This window comes from Xiphias gladius, chromosome 6 (genome assembly GCF_016859285.1).
Source record: "Xiphias gladius isolate SHS-SW01 ecotype Sanya breed wild chromosome 6, ASM1685928v1, whole genome shotgun sequence".
NCBI classification, from domain to species: Eukaryota; Metazoa; Chordata; class Actinopteri; order Istiophoriformes; family Xiphiidae; genus Xiphias; species Xiphias gladius.
Genome location: NC_053405.1, coordinates 16,615,517 through 16,638,257, shown reverse-complemented (window position 1 = coordinate 16,638,257; position 22,741 = coordinate 16,615,517). Strand labels below are relative to the sequence as shown.

Genomic DNA, 22,741 nt, shown 5'->3' with positions numbered 1-22,741 from the left:
CAGTCTTGTACTTCTGTGAATGAGTCTCAGATATTAGCGGGAAGCGTTTCAGAAGCAGAAGGATTTTCTGCTTACTGTTGGGTTCCCAGCTACGCTGTTCAGGGTAAGTGTGTATGTGTGTGTGCGCGTATATGCGTGTGAGAGGGTGTGTGTGTGTGTGTGTGTTTGTGAGGGGGGGTGCTGCAGTGTAAGGAGAAGATGGAGGAGGAGGAGTGTGGGGGGTAAAGGGCTGCATTAAGAGCCGGCCAAAGCAACGACATGGTATTGCTTTTACAGGAGAGAGAAAGGAGAGGAGAGGTAAAAGAGGAGAAAGCCAGAGTGCAGGATGATGGTGGGAGAAAGATGAAAAGAGGAGCGATGAGAGAGGTAAGGAGGAGAGATGGAGGAGCGATCTCTGGAGGAATTGATTAAGAGGCACACACACATCCACAAATACCTCACGGGTGCTGGGCAAAAAACATGCGCATTAAAAACAATATAAAGTACTCACTCTGGTGTCTCAATCATTTACATGCTAATTAGTATCCATGTTCTGATATTTATCCTGGTTTTGATTATATTTCAAGATATGCTGATTACATGGAATATGAGAAACCTCGTTAATCATATTACTGTACACATGGTCATACCAGCAACATCATTTATCTGCAGAGTACTAAGAGTACTAAATTGTTCTTACTTCAAAACAACAAGACACTGTAAAATGCTTGATAATGAATATTTTCACTTTTTGCATAAAAAGTTTATAAAAGTTTATAATAACAGTCACAGACTTGATTTATTTGCCAGATCAGTGGTATAGTTGACACCAAGCAGATTGTTTTAATATCTTGTGTTTAATGCTGAATATAACCTTGATGTTATGTTTACAATTTACAAGGCCCTGCTCACCTTCACAGGTGTTTTCCCCTGTGAGTGGTTAGGCATCTGGTCAGGCTGAGTTGGACGGAGCTATGCTGGGAGGACAACAAACCGCACGAACCAGTAAGAATGATAAAGGTGTAAGTTGTATCGCCCTAACAAGTGCAACAAATCCAACAGAGCGTGAAGGAAGATGTCGATCAAGCACAGTTTGTACACAGCGAAGAGGTCTCTTTAGGCACAATAAGTGAATAAAGTCCTGTCTAAGTTGAACACAGGTGTACAAGGCCTTTAACTACATACATAAAAGGAAGATGATGACGTGCCATTATTCAAAATTTGGATGGCTGTAGCTCAGGTGCTAGTGGAGGCAAGCCATTAACAGACATTTTTCACAGCACACATTTTCCTGCCATCGCAAGTCAAAATTGTCGGCTGTGAAAAAGGCCTATTGCTGGCTCCTCTAGTCCATGAGATAAGACACTGAGCTCCTCCAAAAAAACAAACAGAATGCCTCCCAAAAAAATTTTCTTTTTTTGCATCATGTTGTGTTTCATGTTTTGTTTATTTAATTTAATGAAATGTGGTGTATAAACTCTTGTTAATGTGCTTCTAGTTGAAATGTAGCAATGCTTAGGACCACTGTAAGGAATTGTTGGCAAGAGCCACACTGAATTTCCCTCCAAAATATTGTGCAGTAAAAGTATAAAGTTGCAGAAAATGCAAGCACTCAAGCAAAGTCCTGTAAAAAAAAAACTGTACTTAAGTTTACTGCTTGAGTAAATGTAGTTTACTTTTCACCTCTGAAAAATGCATAAATATTCAGAACGGCTGAACAATATTGGGCCCGGGGGGTGTGTGTCTGCGGTTTGGAGATGGAGGGAGCTGCAGTGTCAAAAGTGAAAAGCACAGAGGAAAATTGAAGCCCCATAATGGAAGCATAATGGGCTTAGTGTCAGAGTCTTGCAGACGAGCCGGGGGGGGAGCATGACTGCCGTCACCCTCTCTTACCTCAAGCCTGTATAACGGGGTTTAGGAAGCAAGGAGGGGACAACACTGGGCCCCAAACAGGCTTTAGAGATACACCAACAGCCTAATGGCTGGATGCGGATGGAATTCATAACAATGGCTGTCTCTTTGTGGGATTGTAGCGCATCACGTCTCAGACTCAGGTTGAATACTCAAAAGCTTTCCTATCAACTCATGTTGAGGGGAGATGCAAACATTTTCATGAGGAAGGCTCTATTGCTGGAGTTTACAAAAGTGAATGATGATACTTTTGGAGAAAAAATATTCCCCGGCCCTCTTCCCTCATGTGATTTGTGAAGGAGGGAAGAACATGACATGGATACAGATAGAGACATCATGTGGAGAGATTTCAATTCACCTCATGTATTGCACAGCTCGCTTGCATCTCAGTTCACTACAAGTGCTGTACAACAGCTGTCAAGACAAAAATTGAATTTGAAGTTGTGCCTCTGGTAATGACTACCAATGCCGGGTAGACCATCTACTGCTGTCATAGATCTGTGAGTGACTGACAGGCTGCAACCAGACATGCCGAGATGGTTATCTAACGCCTTGTGTCAAAGCAGATTTCCAGCGTTTTAAGTAACGCGCCGGGGGACGAGGGCAGGCGTGGAGCAAGGCAGTGCGTTAGAGAGTAGAGGATTAAGCTTTGTCCCCACCGCCGTGTAAAAAATGTGCATGTGCATCTTCATGAAGCTGCAGTTAAGAACCAGGATGCAGATATAGTGTATTCTCATCTGGTGCAGTATGTGTCTGAGCGGAGGCAGAGGAATGTGCAGTCAGAGGGGCTTGAGGACAAGAAAAGCAGAAGTGGACCAGTTGGTTTTTTCTCTGTTACATTTATCTCTGGTTATTTCTAACATCCAGCTCTCTCCTATATGACATCATAATACAGAGGCAGGTTTTTTCTTCCGCAGTGTTGTATGTACAGTATGTACTGCAGACGACAAAGATAATTCGCAAACACTTAATTTTACATATCAGAATCACATTGTGTTACTGTATTGTAATATTCCATTAAAGGTCCTGTGTATGCATTCACGTGTATACAGTACTGTACATCTATGCATATATACAAGAACTTGTATGTGAGTACTGTAATATGAATTCAATAATTTTTTTTACCATCTCATTTTCCATTATACTTTTTAGGAGCGTCATATCATGTTTTTCATGTGTAGCATAATTAGTTGGCGGTAGGACTTCTAACCATCACTTTGACACTGTCTTGATGTGACTTCAGTGGACCCCATTATCAGTGTGTATTTGTGGAGTGTATTTGTGCACCAATGACTTGGCCCATGAAATCAGTCTTTTTCTGGTGGTATATGTTGCCATGTTTAATATATTTCCCTGATGTGCTTTTGCTCACGCCACCACCCTTGGTAGGGAACCCCTTTTGGGAGTTTTCCTGTATTTTCATACATTAAGTGTGTTTTTTGGTTGCCTGCCTGGTGGGAAGTCGTTCCCAAGACTCAACGTTTTGTAAAGTACACTAACACAAATGCTAGTTTATTCTGTTTAAGATAGTTTTTGATAAATTTTGTTTATGATAAGTAATCTTTATTTTGAAACTGTATTTACTACAAAAGTCCATAAAGTAAAACTTAATATTCATCTTTGAGTTGCATCCTGAATACCCCACCATTTGACTGGTGGCTATAGAAATAAACTTGACTCAGTGAATTTTAATCTGTATGGATAATGTAAGGCTGAGGTTTATTGTGGTGGTCACTATGGTGAGATACAAGTTTGGGATGATATTCAGTAAAATATCACCCCAGCAGTATTTACACACTTACAGTGTGAGGTAAAACAGTGAACGTTACAGTATAATTCGACGGTCACCTGATGGCTACTGTCAATAACATATTTGAGCAGAGAACACAAAGTCAGAGTCAGTCTTGTTGAAGACTTTAATGATGATATATGTCAAATGATTAAAGCATTCCTTTGAATGTAACACAACCGAATCATGAACAAACCTGCAATAATGTAAACTTTCAGAGAGGGCTGACCCATACTAAAAGGCCTGGCTGGTGGTCAGGCCTGGACAGTAGGAGTGGGTGACATGTAGAAAATCTTCTTTTACAGTATACATCATTTTATATTGCAATAACAATGAATAGTGTGATATCATGATTTTGCTGGAATTTTATACTGTTTATGGATAACATAAGTGGATGGGAATGTGTGTTTTTGGTTCCTCCAGTGATTTAGATACCTGACAAAACCAGATACTTCATCGCGCTGATGCACAAACCCTGTCGTTCCAATATTGCCAATAAGCAGTCCTGCAATATTGCCTGCAAATGTATAGCTACCTCAGTATAGCATATAGTCTGTACCAGCTGATACACCCCTATTGTCTTACAGTAATCATCACACCACCCAAACCTACTGAGCAGATAAAGTCAATATACAGTATTTTGATGGATGAAAATACATGCGGTGTTTTTCATTTCATGTGGGAGGGAAAATGTTTATACCCTTAGTTCCAAGAAGGTAAGCCGATGAAATCAAACTCACCACAAGTATTTGGAAATAAAATCAAATAAAACTCCTGCAAACCTGGTCTACTAACTGCTGGGGTCGAACAGAGTCTCTTCAGGGATGAATCAGGGATGGTGGGGAGGCTGGGCGAATGAGTGGAGTGGAGATGAGATTAGGACAGGGGTGGTGGGTAGGTAAAAGCGATCTAGCCTTTTGGAGCAGTGTACTGGCGCAGGAGAGAGGAGATGGCGCTGGATTCAGTGACCTCCTCAGGGAGAGAGCCTTCCATGTCTTTGATGGACGGGTCAGCTCCAGCGTTCAGCAGAAGCTCCACGATGTCGGCAAACTCGCACGCAGATGCTATGAAAAGAAGAGGTAAAAATACAGGACGAGTTAGAGGAATAACATAAATGGAGAGAGAAATAAATTAGGTACAGGACAAATTGCACACTTTTTGCCTTTTTAGCCATGCTTTTGGTGTTGTTCAATGGATTGCACTGTCAGCCTGTTGGTCCAGGCAAAAATATTTCAACGACTATATAGTAGATCGCCACGAAATTTTGTACATATATTCATGGTCCCCGGATGATGAATCCTAACGTATTGGGTGATCCCGTGACCTTTTCTTTAGTGCCACCATGAGGTTGACATTAGTAGTTGTGATTAAATTGTCATGACAACTAGTGGATGGATTGCTATGAAACTTGTTACAGACTTCCATGTTCCCCTCAGCATGAATTGTAACTACTCTGGTGATCTCCTGAATTCTGATCTAGCGCCATCATATGGTCTAAATTTTCATTTGTCCAATAGTTTGGCTTATGTCATTATATATAATTTATTCTTAACTGGATAAATCTCATAATTGGGGATTTGATGGATCACTGTAGCTCTTTTCAGACTGTTATGATGTTGTGTCCCAGGTTTGCGTAAATTTGCCTCCTTCTTTTCTCCTACATACTGTAGCTTGATACAGTATGTACAGTGCTGCAGTTAATGAAAAGCCCATTTGCAGGCCCAGTACTGACACTGGCTTGGACCTGTGATTCCCTCAAACACTTCATCCCTGCCCCATTGGCAATTTGTGCCCTGCTAAAAGGGTCTTCTCTCTCACTGTACAGGGAGGAGGAGGGTGAGGGGTTGCACTTTCTTAACCCAGTTAAGCAGGTCCCTGCATTGCCAATGCACCTATCGCCCCCCTGCCCCCCCCGTCGGTGTCACTCGCTCACTCCTTTTAAGGAGCAGACTCTGTGCTGCGCCATGATCGCTGATGTCAGCAGCTGAAGTGATTGACAGCCAGGCCTTTTAACCCCCAGCCAAGGGATGGTTGGCGGGCTGGGAGTGTGTGCGCATGAGATATGATGATACATCGGAATGCATGTGAGTGTGTACGCAAGTCTGTGTGCATGTGTGAGTAGTGTCTATTAATAGTACGAGGTGTGTGTCAAACACTACAAGAATCACTTATCTTTCAGCCAAAGCGAGCTAACAAAGCTTGGCTTATTTTTCCAGCCACGCTTGCAGTCCTCCTCTTGTTGATCTAAACAGTGTTTTATTTAGCCAGCGGTGAGTGTGCGCGTGACGGCGGGTGTCTCGCCTGTGTCCTGAGCTGTAAAATGTGGCTGGCCCTCAGGGGAGCCGTAGGGGAGGAGAACAATTTATGGCGAGCAGTAAACCCTCAATTAATCACTTGCCAGCTACTGTGGCCCTGTGCAAAGAGAGGTGGGAATGAATTTTCATTCTCTGCTATTTGTCTCTTGGAGTTCATCGCTTATGTTTATTAGTCATCTTTTCGTGCCCCATCCTCGGGGCTTCCTCTGCTGAGTGTGCGTGTGTTTGTGTGTGTTTGTGGTTCTCTGGTGGGTGATGCAACATACCCACTCCAATGCCACCAAGCTGGGGGACAGATGGTGCAGCTATACAACCACACACACATATACTTACACATACAGATACACATACACACAGGCTCAGAGGACAGGGGAACCGCCCCTCAGAGACATGTGTGTTGGGGCATGAGAGGGTCAGGGGAGTCTAAGGACCACTGCTGATTTCCTCTGGGAGGCCGGGTGATTATCACACACACACACACACACACACACACACACACACACACACACACACACACACACACACACACACACACACACACACACACACACACGTGCAGAACAAAACCAGGCAGGCATCCACACATGCATACCAAGAGACGAACACACACATGCACCCACAGGATACAACAGAGTGGAATGAGAAAAACTGGGTTAAAACCAACTGTAGAAAGTAAAGATGAGGAATGAAAGAGAGGGTTGGAGGAGGAAGAAGGAAAAATGACAAATTTGAGACTAATGTGGGCGAGTGTGTATAGAAAAAAAGCTGCCATATATAAAGATCATGTGCACGCCCACAACATTATGATGTTAGTATATGATAAATGTAATGAGTTTTGTTACAAAATTAGATATCCACCATTTGAACAATAGACACATATGGATACAAAAGGATTTATAGCAGAAAAAGAAAATAAATTCTGCCTTTTTTAAAGTGTGTGTATAACATTTTGGACTGTAGAAATTAATGACCGGCCTCCTTACCGTAATGTAGTGCTGTCTGTCCTTCATTATCCTGTACAGGACAAAAACAAGTCTTTATTTCAACAGGCCTGCAACTAGGGAAGAATACAATATTACAGAAAGTGCAAATTCTAAGAATAATATCAGGAGTAAAACATATATATTGCCAGAATTTGGTGTGAGAGTAATTGCAAATTACTTTGATCAAACTTTCAAGAGTCAGCAGGAAAACTTTCATCTGTTACAATACCAATTCCTTCCTACGCGTTAGCTGTGGACAAAGGATGGCATGTTTTCATTGTACCAAAGGGGGATCATGAGAAGATGAGATAATGATTTGAGAAACGCGTGACCTGCAAATCAAACCGTTAGAATTGCAGGTGACGTCCAGCTCTGATCAGCCTGAAACAACAAGCTACTAAAACGCAAAATATTACAGTGAAAGATGCCTCTACCATATCTGAACACCCAACTTCAGACCAGTGTTAGCAACAACCTGAAACGCAAGCCATGTTAGCTAATCCTAACACTTGTTGTGGTAATAGCTGACAATAGATGGGAGGTCTTAGAGAGTCTATAAGACTAAGACTTGTGTTATTCCATATTTTTCTTGTTGTGTGTTTTGCTGTATTTACGGAGTTTCAGCAGAATGAGTTAACGGGTAAACCTCCAGTTATCCCAATCGGTTTTTCAGACTAACTGAGCTACTTTCAGCCGCTTACAATTCTCCTATGATAGATTAATGCTACTTTACTGTGGGTTTTCTGTGTTCATTACTTGACAAAAAGAACATTTTGGAGTAATTCGATAAAATACTTTCAAACAAATGAGCTCAATAAAATCTAAAATAAAACTAGATTTTGACAGAGTCCCTGTTCAAGACTGGCTGATTCAAGACAAGATGGAAGATGGAGGAGCCATCAGAAAGGATATTCTACTTCATTGGTAAAAATTTGTGATTAATCTGAAGTGAGTGCTTTTACCCACTCATCTGTTGGTACTGATGGTCTGAAAGATATTACATGAATGTGACACTAGTCCGTCTTTTGGACTTTTTGACCTCCCTACCATGTCTTTGGCACTCAGCCCCAAGCACATATGTTCCTAGTGAAGATGTTCATCTTAAAAACGTTTCACAAATATATAGTTTCATTTTAAAAAAAAGGCTCAGTCATTTCCCAAAACAGGGCAGTTTTTAGGCATTGTTACCGAAACTGGAGAAAATTAGTGCATTTGTTAATGGCTATTTTATGCGGCAGATTAATAGACATTTGTTGAGTATTTCCGGCAGCAGGACAGTTTATATGGGATCAACTCAAAATAAACTACAGTTCCCATGTTCATCATAATGAAGAAACACGTCACCCAGTGTAATGGTAAATACACTGCTGAGTTTTTAAAACAGTTCTTTGGACAACAATGCAGGTGCAGAGGGTCAAACTATATTGGGCTTTGGATACACGGACAATACTTGTTAATAGGATCAATTCATTGTTGGTTTTGGTCTTTTCATGGCATTTGTTTACAATAACAGTAAATATAGAATATTACCAGCCTTCTTCTTTCAATTAATTAGCCATGAAGCCTATGTGTCCCTGACACACAACAGCTCAGGGACAATGGAGAGAAGACTCAGTGTCAAACAGTGACCAGAAAATCAGTGATGGTCTGTGGAGGTGATCTGTGTGTGTGTGTGTGTGTGTGTGTGTGTGTGTGTGTGTGTGTGTGTGTGTGTGTGTGTGTGTGTGTGTCTGTCTGAATGTATGTGCATGCATATATTTGGGTGTGTGTTCTTTGAATTGAAAAAATTATACTTGGGGTCGAGTGGTCAATGGTAAGGATATAATTCTTATAACAAATGTTGGATTGGTGACAGGGACAGGGAATACTGTGTGTGTGTGTGTGTGTCTGTGTCTGTGTGTAGGTATAATAAGGACAATATATGTCAGGCATCAACAACAGGAGATTCACTTCTTAATCACTGCTCAAGCCTTTCTTTGCACCTCATAATGATGATAAATGGTCAAACTGTTGCCTCCAGTCTAAGAACAAGAGCAGCCGTTCAGCCAAGAACAACGGTTTCAGGCGTTCAGAGGCAGATTAAAAACCAGCAGGTTCAGTGACATTTGATGCTATGCTGTAAAATGTCACTGCAGTGAAAAAATACTTCCAAATTACAAAAACTGTGAATCTTGTGATGAAATTAATGTGATGAAATTAATCATTAGTATCTCAATCTTTGCCCTACAGCGGATCCTCTTATGCACCTTCCTGTTTTGGTTACTTCCAAGTCCTTCCTCTACTTTCTACCAGTCCTTCCTCTTCTGTTTCTTCTGACCTCAAAACCACATCTCACTCATCTCTTTCCTTTCATTACCTCACCCAAAGTCATCTCTCTCTTTTTCCAGTCACTCTTCTCTTTCCTTTTCTCTCCTTTCATTTCCCACATCCACCTTTCTTGCTCTTTTCAGTCCTTTTCAATCCCTCCTTCTCATTCCCCTCTCCTCCTTCGTCTCTTTCCTGTCTTCCCTCTCTGGCTGGGTCCAGTGCAGAGTGATCCTATTGTCTCTCTGTCTCTCTCTCTCTCTCTCTCTCACTCAGAGGCAGCACTTCAGGGACCTGCTGATTGGATTAGAGCTTTCTATTCCCTCTGGGTGGATCACAGAGCACAGATGCAAATCACCACCAGCGTGGAAAGCATACCGTAGTTAACCCAAGACAACAATGCTGTCTGTCTGCGAGTCGAATCGCAACATGTGATGTGCTGCGGACATTGTGTCTGTCTCTCACCATGATGTTGAGTCTAGAGAACAGTGGGCAGGACTATACCAAAATGGACAAACTTAGATACAACAGCTGAAGGGTAATATATTTCACCATCCAGGCATTTTCCATAAAAATAAAAAGGGGATGCTAATTTTCCCTTTATTTTACTGTATAAAACACAAACACACTTGGCACAATGGGACAGTGACAGATGTTTATAGTCTGGGCAAAGTGAAAGGCCCTATGCACATAAATACATACAGTTATAATTAAAGTGTAAGGGGTTTAAGCCTTAATCTGCTGCAAACGTTAATCTGCAGTTGGTTGTTCAACAGGCACACACACGCACGCTTGCTCACACAAAAGCAAGAATGAGTGACAGATAATGCACAAGCAACAGAGATAGTTATGGCGCAGTGAGACTAGAGCTGAAATGATTAGTCGACAAGTTTATCGACAGAAAATTAATCGACAACTATTTTGATAATGGATTAATCATTTTTGCATGAGACATTACTGAAACATTCGCTCATTTTGAGGTTTCTCTGTGATTTATATCATGTTAAGTGAATATGCTTAGGTTATGGAAGGTTAGTCGGACAAAACAAGACATCGGAGTACATCAGCTTATGCTCTGACAAACTGTGGCGGACATTTTTCATCATCCTCTGATATTTTAAAAACCAAACAGCTAACCGAGAAAATAGTCGTTGGATTAACTTCCAATGAAAACCAGAATGGCACTCTATAGAGCACATACCTCCACCAAGGCCAAATATTGACGAAAATGTCACGAAATACCCTATCTCATAATGTTAAGGAAAGAGATAAAGAATTCCTGGATCCACCCCTTTCACCGGACCTGCACCAAAATTTAATGGGTTCATCCCTGGACCATTCCCCATCCCTCCACCAAGTTTGATGCGTAACCCTGCTGACAAACAAACAAACAAACCAACAGACAGACATGGGTTAAAACATAATCTCCTTGGCAGAGGTAATAATCATTAGCTGCAGCCCTCGGTGAGACTGAAAGCGAAAAGAAAATTCAAATATACACTGTTGTTGCCTGTACACATGCATGTATACAGTATGTTGAGCATGCCAGTGTATGGGTGCAGCCTACATGCTTCTTGCATGTTCATGTGAGGGGTCAGCGGCCTGTCCTCTCAGCGTTCCCTAATGCCCCTCGATCCAGGACGGAGGCTTGATGGAATCACAGGAAATTGGATTGTCTTCCATTTGCTTTGGAAGCAGCCTGGGAGAGACACTGCCCCCCCCCACAATACCTGCAGTTAGCTACGGTAGCATTTCCCCCCCTCTCTGGTGCACCCCTGTTTCCATCCCATTACTGAGGCATGTCGCACCGAAACCCCTGCTTTTACATGTCATCCAAAGTTTCCCCTTGCGGTGCAGAAATGCTGGGCTGGATGTCAGCAGAGTGCTCAATAAAGCAGCTGCTTGCACAATACCAGCAGCACAGATCCAGCACAGTATAGTGTATCACCCTAATGGGGTGGAGCAATATGCTTAGAAGCAGCACGGATAGGAACTGATCTATTAGTACAATTGCAGTTTTGCTGAATTTAAGTCACACCAATCTATCATTTCTACCACACAAATGATGTGAAGCAAGATGGATGAAAGAGAACGAGAGCAAATCAAGTTTTATTTCTTTAGCTTTATGCCTTAACAGATCAAAATAAAACTGTAACGAGTCCAAAATTGGTCCAAAGAACAAGAAAAACAAATGATTAAATGATAGTGTGTATACATTTGTGTGCAAAGATACATTCCAGTCTATCAAAAAGCAGAAAGACCCTCAGAGGCTGTTTCCACTCAGATTATTCTAAAATGAGAATTTAGGATTCTCCAGACGACTCAAAGTCAGACTGAGGCCAAGCAGAAACAAATAAAAACCTTCTCTATAGCTCTGTTAACTGCACAAAGCTGCTGTCACAGATGTTGTGTTCATTTCTGGAAAGTGGTTCAACCATCCGTCTGCCTTCACAGATCTCAGACAACGGGACAAGGATACTCCAAATGTTCAACCCAATCTGTTTATACCGGGATTAAGAGGAGGCATCAAGGGCATATCAGAGGCGGAAACTTAACTCAGTCAGGGATACAAATAGGACACGGAAGTCCCTTGAGTCTGCGTCCCCTTAAAACTAGGTTTCAGTCTGTCTGCCTTTCATTCCGTTTGTCTGTGACCGAGCCAGAGAAGGGATTCTGGGTACAGGTTAAAGGTCTGTCAAATCCACCACCAGCTGTGGAGTCTGCAGCAGAGAGCCAAGTGTATGTGTGTGTCAGTATTTCCATGGGTTTGGTGTCCCTGTGGACCATAAAAGTTTTCATGTTTTCGTACCATGCCAATCAAAGTGCCAGCAGGACTCAGTATATGGTGGGTGATCTGGAGGTCACTATGAGGATTTAATTTTTCTTTACTGCTGCTAAACCAAAAAAATGAAAAAAATTGTTTGTGTCCCTATGCGTTTCTTTTTTGTTCAGTCTTTCTCATATGTATTAATAAGAATGGTCTCATTCGCAATTGTAATCATTTAAGTGGTATTTAAGATGGACAAAACATTATTGGCACATGTTGACTTCATCAGTGTCAGTAAGTAAAAATACTATTTAAAAAGGTGCAACATGGAGAATTTACCATCAATATATATAATTACGATAATCATTAAAAATTTGTATAATTAATGTACACAAACAAGACCTTAGCCAGGATGACTGTCAATCATCTTGGTGATGTAACAATACAAGAGGAGGGTTTCATTCTTCTAGTGTTGGCAGAGATATGGCTTCAAGACATTCTTGTAATGAGAGATAATGGATTATTTGAAAAAGCTAAAAAGAAAAAAATATCTTCCAATGTTTCTCTAAAGGGGCAACTACTACAGCTGAATGCTGAGGTGTCAAACTGCAGTTCATTCTAAGACCACTAGAAAACTGATGGTACTGAAGGGCCTGTGAAGACTTAGAAAATAATGTTTAAAGACGTGGTCCCATCTTCCTAAAAAAATGTGGCAATTGGTGCAAACCCATTCTTAAGAAGGAAAAACACTTTTGCGCTGTTACATTTATTTCCTTCCCACCATCATATCCTCTCTTTCTCCATATCTCACTTTCTACTACTTTATTCCTATACTTCTCCATTTCAAAGTCAGCTCTTTTTATTTCCCATCTTACTGTGTCACAATAAACTTTCTCGGGGTTTTTCTTCCTCTCTTCCTTTCCCCGCCTTCCCCTTTACTCCTCCTACTGTCCCTGACAGCAACATTAAACAAGTGGGGAAAAATGGACAAGCAATTGTAATTTATGATCAATGCATGCAGCAGCTGCCGACTTTTATAATGACAGTGGTCGGGGGAGGGAGAGAGGCAGAGAGAGGGGATGTGTGTGTGTGTGTGTGTGTGTGTGTGTGTGTGTGTGTGTGTGTGTGTGTGTGTGTGTGTATCAGTCTCAAGGGTGTGTTCGGAAGATGAGGGGTGAATCGATAGGCGCCTCGGATCATTGATATGCAGATTCCAGCGGATAGCATTATGATGAGCAGGTGCCATTAATCAGAAAGCAGAACACAGATTTGAGCAAGATGGAGGAGAAGACGACCCTCCTTCACCGAGTCCCATATCTGTAACCAGAGCAGCTACTGTGGTACCAACACCACAGACCAGACTTCCTGCACAACTTAAAAGTTACACACTGGAGGGCTTTCACTTTTAGACCTTTTATTATGAATCTCACACACTTTGCAACTTATCATTTTCCAAGACATACCATGGGTTTTTAGGGTTTTTATGTGCATTGATTTTCAGCTTACAGCGACTTAAAATCTGCTTGACACAGGTAATATACTTTGTAACAGAGAATATGTAGTTTGCTTTATTCAGTTGTGCAGCTTGAAAATTCTCTCTTGTTGGTGCATTAAAGAAAACTCTAATGTACAAGATTTTTGAGCTAGCTACAGAACAGAAACCTTTTTGATGGAAAAATCCACCAAATTCACATATTACTTTGCCCCATGTCCGCATTGGCTTATTACATGTGCTTCTGGGATTGTCTCTACCAAACAGCAGCTGACTCTCAAATCTCAGATGTCAGTTTCATTATATGCACCAACAAGAAACTAAATGATGACATAGTTTTGACAAGAAAAAAGCAGAATAAATGTTCCTTGTGATGGATTGCCTTTCTCAAGCAAGTTCCTAATTGATTTTGTGACGCATGAATTACAATGTGTCACACTGTAAACCATGTGTTGCATTTCAAGTGGGCTTCATCGGGTCTTGAGCAAAACTTTTGTAAAGTTGGGTCCACATCTCCTGGAAATCCCTGCAGTCAAAGATGTTGCAAGCAAGAGCAGCCTGCGGTGTTGCAGTGCCACTATCTGGAATCTGGAAACTACAAACGAACAAACTAGTCTAAATGGCTTGAAATGGAAACTGAAATCTAGAACCCAGTAACCTTGATTGACACACAGATTGCAGATGCAGATTGTTACTGCTTTTTTAAATGTTTTAATTGTTTTATTGTTTGTTTTTAACATATGTACCTGGGACTACTTGGAAAGCAATACTGATACTGAGGATATTCCTGGTGAAATAAAGTAATCAATGAACTTAGTTGTATAGCATTCTGACTTCAAGAGAGGAACCATCACCGAAATCTCTCGATGCATAGTCACATACCAACATACGTTTTGTTTGTGAGGATGTGTTTGTGTCTAAGACGTTAGACGGGCCTGAGCTTGCACATGAGTTTGCCCCATGTTTGTGTGCGCGTAGGGAAGCCCCCCTCCCCATTGTTAAAAGGATCTAGAGACTGGGGCCAGCACTAATTGAATCTGGGTCTCCTCCGTGAGCAGGGAGAGGTAACCTTGCCACTCAGCCTGTGAGCACTGCCACCCACGGTCAAATTAGTCTGACGCCAAACCCACTGCCCTTCACACCTCCTGGGAGTGTCCTTCAGATGCCCAGGTGATCCCCCTTTACCCTCATTACCCTAGCTGCCACGAAGAGCTGAGAGGGGTCCCGGAGGATGCCAGAGATTATAGATATTTATTGTGTCACTTGTTGTTGAGTTGGAGGAGGCCCAAAAGTGTGTGTGTCATCCATCTGAACACAACCCCATAGGTCTGGGACAAAGGGAAACAAGAGTGTCTAAAGCCACGCTCAATCTCAGTGTAAAAGCTACTTTAAAAGGTTGAACAGACCTTTACCCACAATATTCTGACTTTCTTGACTCTCTCTCTCACTCCACACAAAAGAAGCCTTTTTTTCTCTCCCAGTCTCCCTTACCTTACCCTGCTTCATGAATGTCTTCTTCCCCTCCCCTCCCCATGTCACCGAGCTTGCTTGTTCCCGTGGGACATCTTAGCCTCCATTAAAGCCAGAGAGGAGGATAAGGTTGAGGCTGAGAATTAACATCGCCAGAGGCCCCGTCTGTCCTCCCGCGGCTCATCGATGATGTTTAAAAAGAAATATATGAAATAAATAAATACATAAAAGAGTGTAATATGAAAATCAATGGCCAGGCAGCAGGGGCTGCAGCTGAGGCATTTGGAGTGGGGGACTCATAAAGCTGAGTACTGCGGGAGACTGATGGAAGGCAAAACACTTACTTTGTTTATTCTCTCTCCTCACCCCCATCCCCTCCCCTCACTGTCTGTCTCCAGCTCTCACTCTCTTACTCTCCTCCCCGTCTGAAACGGTCGAGGACAGCTTTAATGCTCCTGACAATTTATGTGGATGGTTAAGAACGATGGAAATCAAATAGTTGAGTGTAGGCAAGGCCCAGTGAGTGGCCAATAAGAAAGAAACAACAGCTGATGAAGGCAAAGAGGACTGTTACCTGCTGGAATGGCTCTGTAGGCTTCACTATTACTGTCAAGTCGTTGGCTCTTTTCTGAGTGCTCATATTATAGATTCATAACTGTATCTGTGTCTGATAGGCCCTTTTAACACAGCACGGCATCAGTTTTCATTTCATCGAGTCCAGCTAATGTGCAGCAAGTACTAAATATGAATCCTATAAGCGCAGCTTACAGTGTGGCTTATAAAATGTCAAGTGCTGTGTGGGGTGGCTATGGTGGCTTTTATGTGTGTGTATCCTGCTTTACCAATGTGCATCTTGATTAAAACTGAGATGATGTGTCGATTAATCGAGTAACAGAAAATAAATGGGCAACAAATATTTGCTTGTTCTAGCTTCTCCAATAAGAGAATTTGCTGCTTTTCTCTGTTTTACAACATAGTAAACTGAATATCTTAGGGTTTTGGACTGTTGGTTGAACAAAACAAAAGATTTATAGACGTCTCCTTAGACCCTGGGAACCCTGGATGGGTATCTTTCATTATTTTATGACATTATATAGACAAAACAGCTAATAGTTAACCGCAAAAATAAGCAGCAGATTGATTTATAATGGTTAGTTGCAGCCCTAGATTCCTATTTGCTTGAAAATACAAAAACTTTTAAAAAAAGACCTGTTTGACAGATTCGCCTCTATCCATTTAACAAGTGTTAATCTTCCAAAAGAAAATAATACACATCACTAATGTCATAACAATCATCACCCTCCTCTACATCAACGGATGCACACACAGTTACAATACTATACTAGATGAAAATGCGGGAGCAACAGGTAATGTTTGTGCTGTCACTGGACCTGTTTCAAAGAGGAAGTGAAGGATAGCTTTCTTAAATATCTGTATTACTGTGTGGACTAAGTTGTGTGACTGTTTCAGAGTCTAGTATTAATCTGCAGAGATATGAGAGTGTGTGAAGTTGGTACCATTCTCACATGCTGTGGATGCTTGGAAAGAAACATACATGAAGATATTTATTCTGCCTTAAATGTACATTCTGGTTTCTTGTCCACTATAGTGGGCTATATATCGATAAAATTTCTCTCTCATGGTATATGAAACTTTATATTGCGGTGTCAGTTAATTTTGTGATCGAATTTCTGGGAAAAGATTAAAAGTTTCTGACAAATCTATTTAGAAACCATAGATGGGGAAAATAATCAGTTTATTTTTATTGTATCCAGTGAATTAAATACCTGACAAATAAAAGGTGTTTCACCACATGGATGCAAAAAAAAATCATATAAAATGACCATCAATACTGCTGACTGATTTGCAACATTGCCAACAATGGTGTAATACCATTTCAGATGTGAAAAGGACGCATACCTCAGTATAAACAGAAGAGGAACAGCCACTGATGGTAGCCAAAATATATTTATCACCGTGTATAAATCTATATATCTATATATCTATAGATATATATCTATATCAAGATTAATCCACAACTTTACTTGTGTCCATTTCATGTCTTTGCTTACTCTACTCTATTTCTCCCTCCATCTTATTTTATTCTTCATTTTATTCTTTTAATTCACGATATTTCTTCTCCTTACTTTACGACCTTGCTGCCTTTTCTATCTTAAAGAACCTATATATTCTGGGGATAGGTTGAACAATTACACACACACACGCGCGCACACGCACACACAATTATGACAAATCTTGCGGAGTATTTGTTATGACTGGGCTGACTGAGCCATTAGTTATTGGAGGCAGTGCTGGGAAAGGGGAGGGATACAAACGTGTAATAATGCCTCCACCATGGAATTTCAATCAGCCACCATGGTGTGGGTGTGTGTATGTGTGTGTGTGTGTGTGTGTGTGTGTCTGTGTGTGTGTGTGTGTTTACCGTTTTGATCCCACAAGTATTTGACACCATAGTAGAGGACACAGATGAGAGGGTTCAGTGTTCTTTGTTTGCTACGACAGCAGGCCGGGTTTCACTGCAAAAAGCTAAAACGCCTTCAGCAGAGCTGCATAATATCCACAAAAAAGGCTGCAAATTTAAATTTTTGCTGAATGTTGCGGCTTCAATATGAAATGCAATAAATATTGATGGAGGTTTACTATGCCTTTTCATGAAAAATGTGCATGAACAGATGCTAATGCTTACGATTTGTTCAGTTTGATTAAAATGGAATTTTTTCTCTGACATGCTACTTGATTTGTGAGCTGGGGATTTGGCACAAACCAAGAACACCTCATTTATGAAGCTGTCTGAAACACTTTTTCCTTTGAGAAAAAAAATGTAGCCCTTTGCTATTTGGTAAATGCAGTACCTCACATTCAGGATTTACCTCAATGTGATATCAACACTTTATTATTCACACTAAAATGTTTGTCTAAAAGCATTTAAATAAAACCAATGGGAATGCTGAAAATGCATATTCAGAATCCAACATTATCAAAAACTAACAAAAAGTCTTGCAATGAAGGTATCGGAGCCTGACCGAAAATAGATTTTTGAGGCTGATACCTGATAAATAAAGATGGTATTGGGCAGGTAATGAGCAGTGCCTGGTTTCCTCCAGATATGACACTTAGAACTGAGACCAAACAGTTCAATCATGGTTTTATCAGACAAGAGAATCTTTTTTCTCACAGTCTGAGAGTCCTTTAGGTACTTTTACGCAAACTTTCACTGAGGAGAGGCTTCCGTCCGTCTTTATGGCCACTCTGCCATAAAGCCCAGATCGGTGGAGTGCTGCAGTGATGGTTGTCTTTCGTGGAAGTTTCTCCCATCTCCACACAGAGTGACCATTGGGTTCTTGGTCACCTGTCTCACCAGGGCCCTTCTCCCCCCGATTGCTCAGTTTGGCTGGGCGGCCAGCTAAAGGATTCTTCCATTGAAGAATTATGGAGGCCACTGTGTTCTTAGGAACCTTCACTGCAGCAGAAGTTGTTTTGTAACCTTCCCCAGATCTGTGCCTCAACACAATCCTGTCTCTGAGCTCTGAAGGCAGTTCCTTTGACCTCATGGCTTGGTTTTTGCTCTGATATGCATTGTCAGCTGTGAGACCTCATAAAAACATCTCAAATATGATCAAGAGAAACGAGAGGCACCTGAGCTGAATTTCATAGCAAAGAGTCTGAATACTTATGTCAATGTGATATTTCAGTTTTTCCTTTTAATACATTTACATAAATTTCAAAAATACTGTTTGTGCTTTGTAATGAGTTCATATTGATGAGAGAAAATATGAATTTAAACAATTTTAGTATAAGTCTGCAAGATAACAAAATGTGAAAAAAAAGTGAAGGAGTCTGAATAATTTCTGAATGCACTGAAAGTATGCTGTTCTCTCAGAATTTTAAACAAAACAAGATAATATATTGGCTCGTAATATATTTTTTTAAAAACATAAATACATAACATAAGCATTTTTGATAATGATCCCTTAAAAGTGAGTATTAAAGAATTGGCAAAGAAGAAGACCAAGAAGAGAGTGGGACGCTTTGCACTTGCCAGTGTTTTCTGGTGAATGACACAGCTCCTAAATTACCTCAAATGCATCTTTGGCTTTCTATACTGGATTGTCTTGTTATCAGCCTTTATGCTAAAAATAACATATCTGAAATTAGCTAGCATCAGCTGATATATAAGCCCAGACAATTTATGGAAAATATCCCTTGATATTACACATCTTTCCCAAGTTCATCACTGTCATTTGACAGCATACACGTTTCAGTAAAGCTGAAGTTTCAAACGCAGTCATTAATTCACTATATGGCTCCATGATATAGATAAATAAACAGTCCAAGTCCAACCACACTGCTCACATCAATGTCAAATCCATGGGTCCATACCCTAGGAGAGAGACTATGCCATTACAAATCCGCCATACAGAGTCTGACTTTGTCCTAACCACAAGCAGACAGACACAAACTGTTGATACCACACACAAACACTGCCCAGATATCCCTGCAGGTTCAACATGCAGACTGTGTGTATAAACCTTGTTGTGAGCTCTCTATCCACCAATTGTAGGCCGCCCAGTCAGATATTTATTACTATTGATCTAGCTGGTCCTGGCTGGAGACTTTTGTTCTGCCGGCTCGAGGCTCTGACCTCAATTAAGTTATGAATTTCTATCTGATAGACTGGGAGCGCTTGGGGCCTGCCGTGGCCGTGCTACCACGCTGGATTAATTAGAATTAGCGTTGCTGCAAGTCGCTCTCCCCGCCTCATGGATCATGTTGTTTTAATACAAAGTAGAGGCGGAGGCGGGGAGGAATGGAGCGAAGGAGAAGGAGCTTTTGGGGGGGGGGGCAGGAATGAGTCCAGTAAAAGCATATGAGACACAGTCATGTGCTTCAAACCTGTGCTGCCACGTCCTCTAATCACCTCCTCTTACTTGTAAGCCTTAACAATGTTTCCTTCCTGCCATTGTGTTTGTGTTGTGCTAACCTGCATCTCACCTGTCCTTCCTCTTTGCCAACTTAATCCTGCCTCCGTCACTTACTCTCCGAGTAATCACTCTAAGTCAGACATTCTGCAAGTCTACTCTGGGCCGTTCCTCTGAACCAAAGCCCTGCCTCTTTGACTCCAGTTCCCAAAAAAAAAAAAAAGGGGCACACCCTTCCTACAAATGAATTTCCATGGCAACCTGAGAGCTTGTTGGGCGGGTCAAAGGAAGGTTTGGGATTTCCACATGAAAAACAGAAGTTCTGTGTGTGTGTGTGTGTGTGTGTGTGTGTGTGTGTGTGTGTGTGTGTGTGTGTGTGTGTGTGTGGGATGAGGGTTATCTGAGGGTGTGGGATTACATTGTCTGGACAGAGAATGACCACAGGGAGAGCGGACACACACAAACACATGTCTAGACCAATGAAACGGCGCATTCTGCAACCTCTGGTTACACAAAAAGAAACATATCGCATCAAATCACTAAGATTCCTTAGATTTTGCCCATTTCTCAAGGGCCTATCTATAATTTCAATGATAATCTTTTTACGATTTTTTTTTTCTGTATTGGACAGTTAACAGTAGAGAGAGAAGGGAAAAGTTGGGATGGTGGGCACCAGAAAACCAATATCCTAAACATAGGATATAGGTTTTCTTACCTTTCTTACCTATCGGCTTCTTTGTTTTGTGTGTTTTGCTTTTATTTATGTCTGTATTATCAATGATGTTGATACGTTTCCATTTGTCATATATGTGTTCTGGGACAGTATGTCCATTCTATATACATTCTAGTTTTCTAGTTTACTATATACAGTATACATAAAAAAAAGCAACATATCAGACTTTGTTGGGCATAGAATAATACAGTCCTCAGCGTTTTTCCATTGCTGTCCCTGGTGTTTATGCAGTCCAGCAACCTTTATCAAGACAAATTAGGGTATTCAATGTGTGACATTATTAAATATGAAAAAACAGGAACCAAAAAAAATATAGAACATGTAATCAATATTCTATTCGGTTGTATCTCCTGTAAACACATTCAATCTTGCTGTAAAACTTTTTTTTTTTTTTTTTTACTGAAACAGGTCAATAACCTTTAATTAGTGCTGTATATCAGTTGAAATGTTTTGATACTGGTGCTAATATGACCCAAGTGCAATTAGCACATTTTGGTCATTACACACACAGAAAAAAAAAAAAAAAAAAACACTGAAGTTTGATTAAAAAAAGTCCTATTTTTAATGTCTTGAAAATAGTCATACCTTTGTTTGAAGGGAACTTACTAACAAATTTCTTTTTGTCAGATCTGTTTTCACTACTGTTGTGATATAAGGGAATGTCTTAAATTTAAGCTTGTTCCTCATTAATGCTCTTACATACATTCTAGCACACAGAATCTAAGTCCATCGTTTGATCCGTAATTTCCATTATAAAAATAAGTGAGGTTTTATTGTCATCTTTCCCACAGTTGGTGCTGTCTGCCCCACTTTTTCTGGGTGTATTAGCTGAGGGAGCAGTGGTACGGTGGGGGTGGGGGGTGGGGGGTTTTTGGGAGTTAACGTACTATACCAACACCAGGGCCTGATATACAGTTGGCAGGTGGCTGAGCTGCGATCTGTGTATTCAAACACACGCAGCTACCTATTGTAGTCCCAACCCTGCCTTGATCCAGGATTAACTATCAAACGAGCCCTTAATGCAGGTTACCAGGGTTTGGGAACAATTCACTAAAACAATCAGTTGATTAATTTCAAACGATTTTCCTCCTCTGCCAAGCAAATAATAATACTTTTTGTTTTAACTCTCAAGTCCCCCTCCCCTTTTTAATCAACAAATTAAGCATAAATCATGTTTGATCTTTATTTACTGGTTGCTCGGCAGTTGGTAGAGGTCAAGAGAGATTACTGGTCGCTCTAATAGCCTGCAAACAACCCAAACATTCCTCTATTCCTCTCATGAACACACACATCCTCCCATACTCTTTGTTTCATGTGACGGGGGCTTTACACAAAAAGGACAGAAGCATAAAACTATCCATCAGTTTTTTTTTAATCTTTCTCCAATACAACAAAATTGCTACTTTCCTTTCCTTCTTTTCTTCCTCCATTCCTTGCCTTATTGACTTAACCCCAAGAAAAACAAAACACATAAAAGGATGTTCGAGCAAGTTCTAATGAGATGCATATCGTTCTGTAAGCTTTACATAGTGAGATAATTTGGCATTGCGACAGAGTGATATGATTTAGCTGACTATATTTTTCTCTCAGCCACCTCTTTGCCACCTCATAAATCTGCTACCAGTAACTGCTGCAGAGGTCCAGTTATTTTAATATTCAGTCTCCTCCACGGCTGGCTTCCTCTGACACCTGAGAGACAGGCAGGTGGAAAGGTCCTGATGACCTGAATGCATGAATTTAGGCTACAAAATCCTGTCTCTGAAACATTATTTTAACTTCTCCTTCCCACACATACACATTAGGTACTCACTCAGAAAGGCCCATTTTACAGCAGAGCGGGCTTTTAAATAATTAAAATTCATCCAAAATCTCTACAGTACTGTCATCCTCTCTCTCTTTGCTCCATTACAAATGATATAAGAGGAAAAGGGAAACACTGGATTATTTCCCTCTATGTGTTTTGATAGGAAATGAAGTGGAATCAGACAAAAACAGCACAGGAAATAAATTAGGAGTCTGCTCAAACCCAGCAATCTAATGTCATTACCTGGCCAAAGA

At 40.9% G+C, this 22,741-nt stretch overlaps 1 protein-coding gene across 1 annotated transcript in view; it reads right to left on the bottom strand.

The window, feature by feature from the left end:
• Positions 1-3,788: 3,788 nt before the first annotated feature.
• Positions 3,789-22,741, bottom strand: part of acbd6 (acyl-CoA binding domain containing 6) — a 31,125-nt gene continuing 12,172 nt past the window's right edge. Inside the window, exons 7-8 of the mRNA XM_040129727.1 lie at positions 6,978-7,008; positions 3,789-4,743 (exon numbers count right to left, since the gene is read on the bottom strand). Of these exons, the coding sequence (XP_039985661.1) occupies positions 4,589-4,743; positions 6,978-7,008 (186 nt within the window). The 3' untranslated portion in view covers positions 3,789-4,588. The remainder of the gene's footprint in view (positions 4,744-6,977; positions 7,009-22,741) is intronic.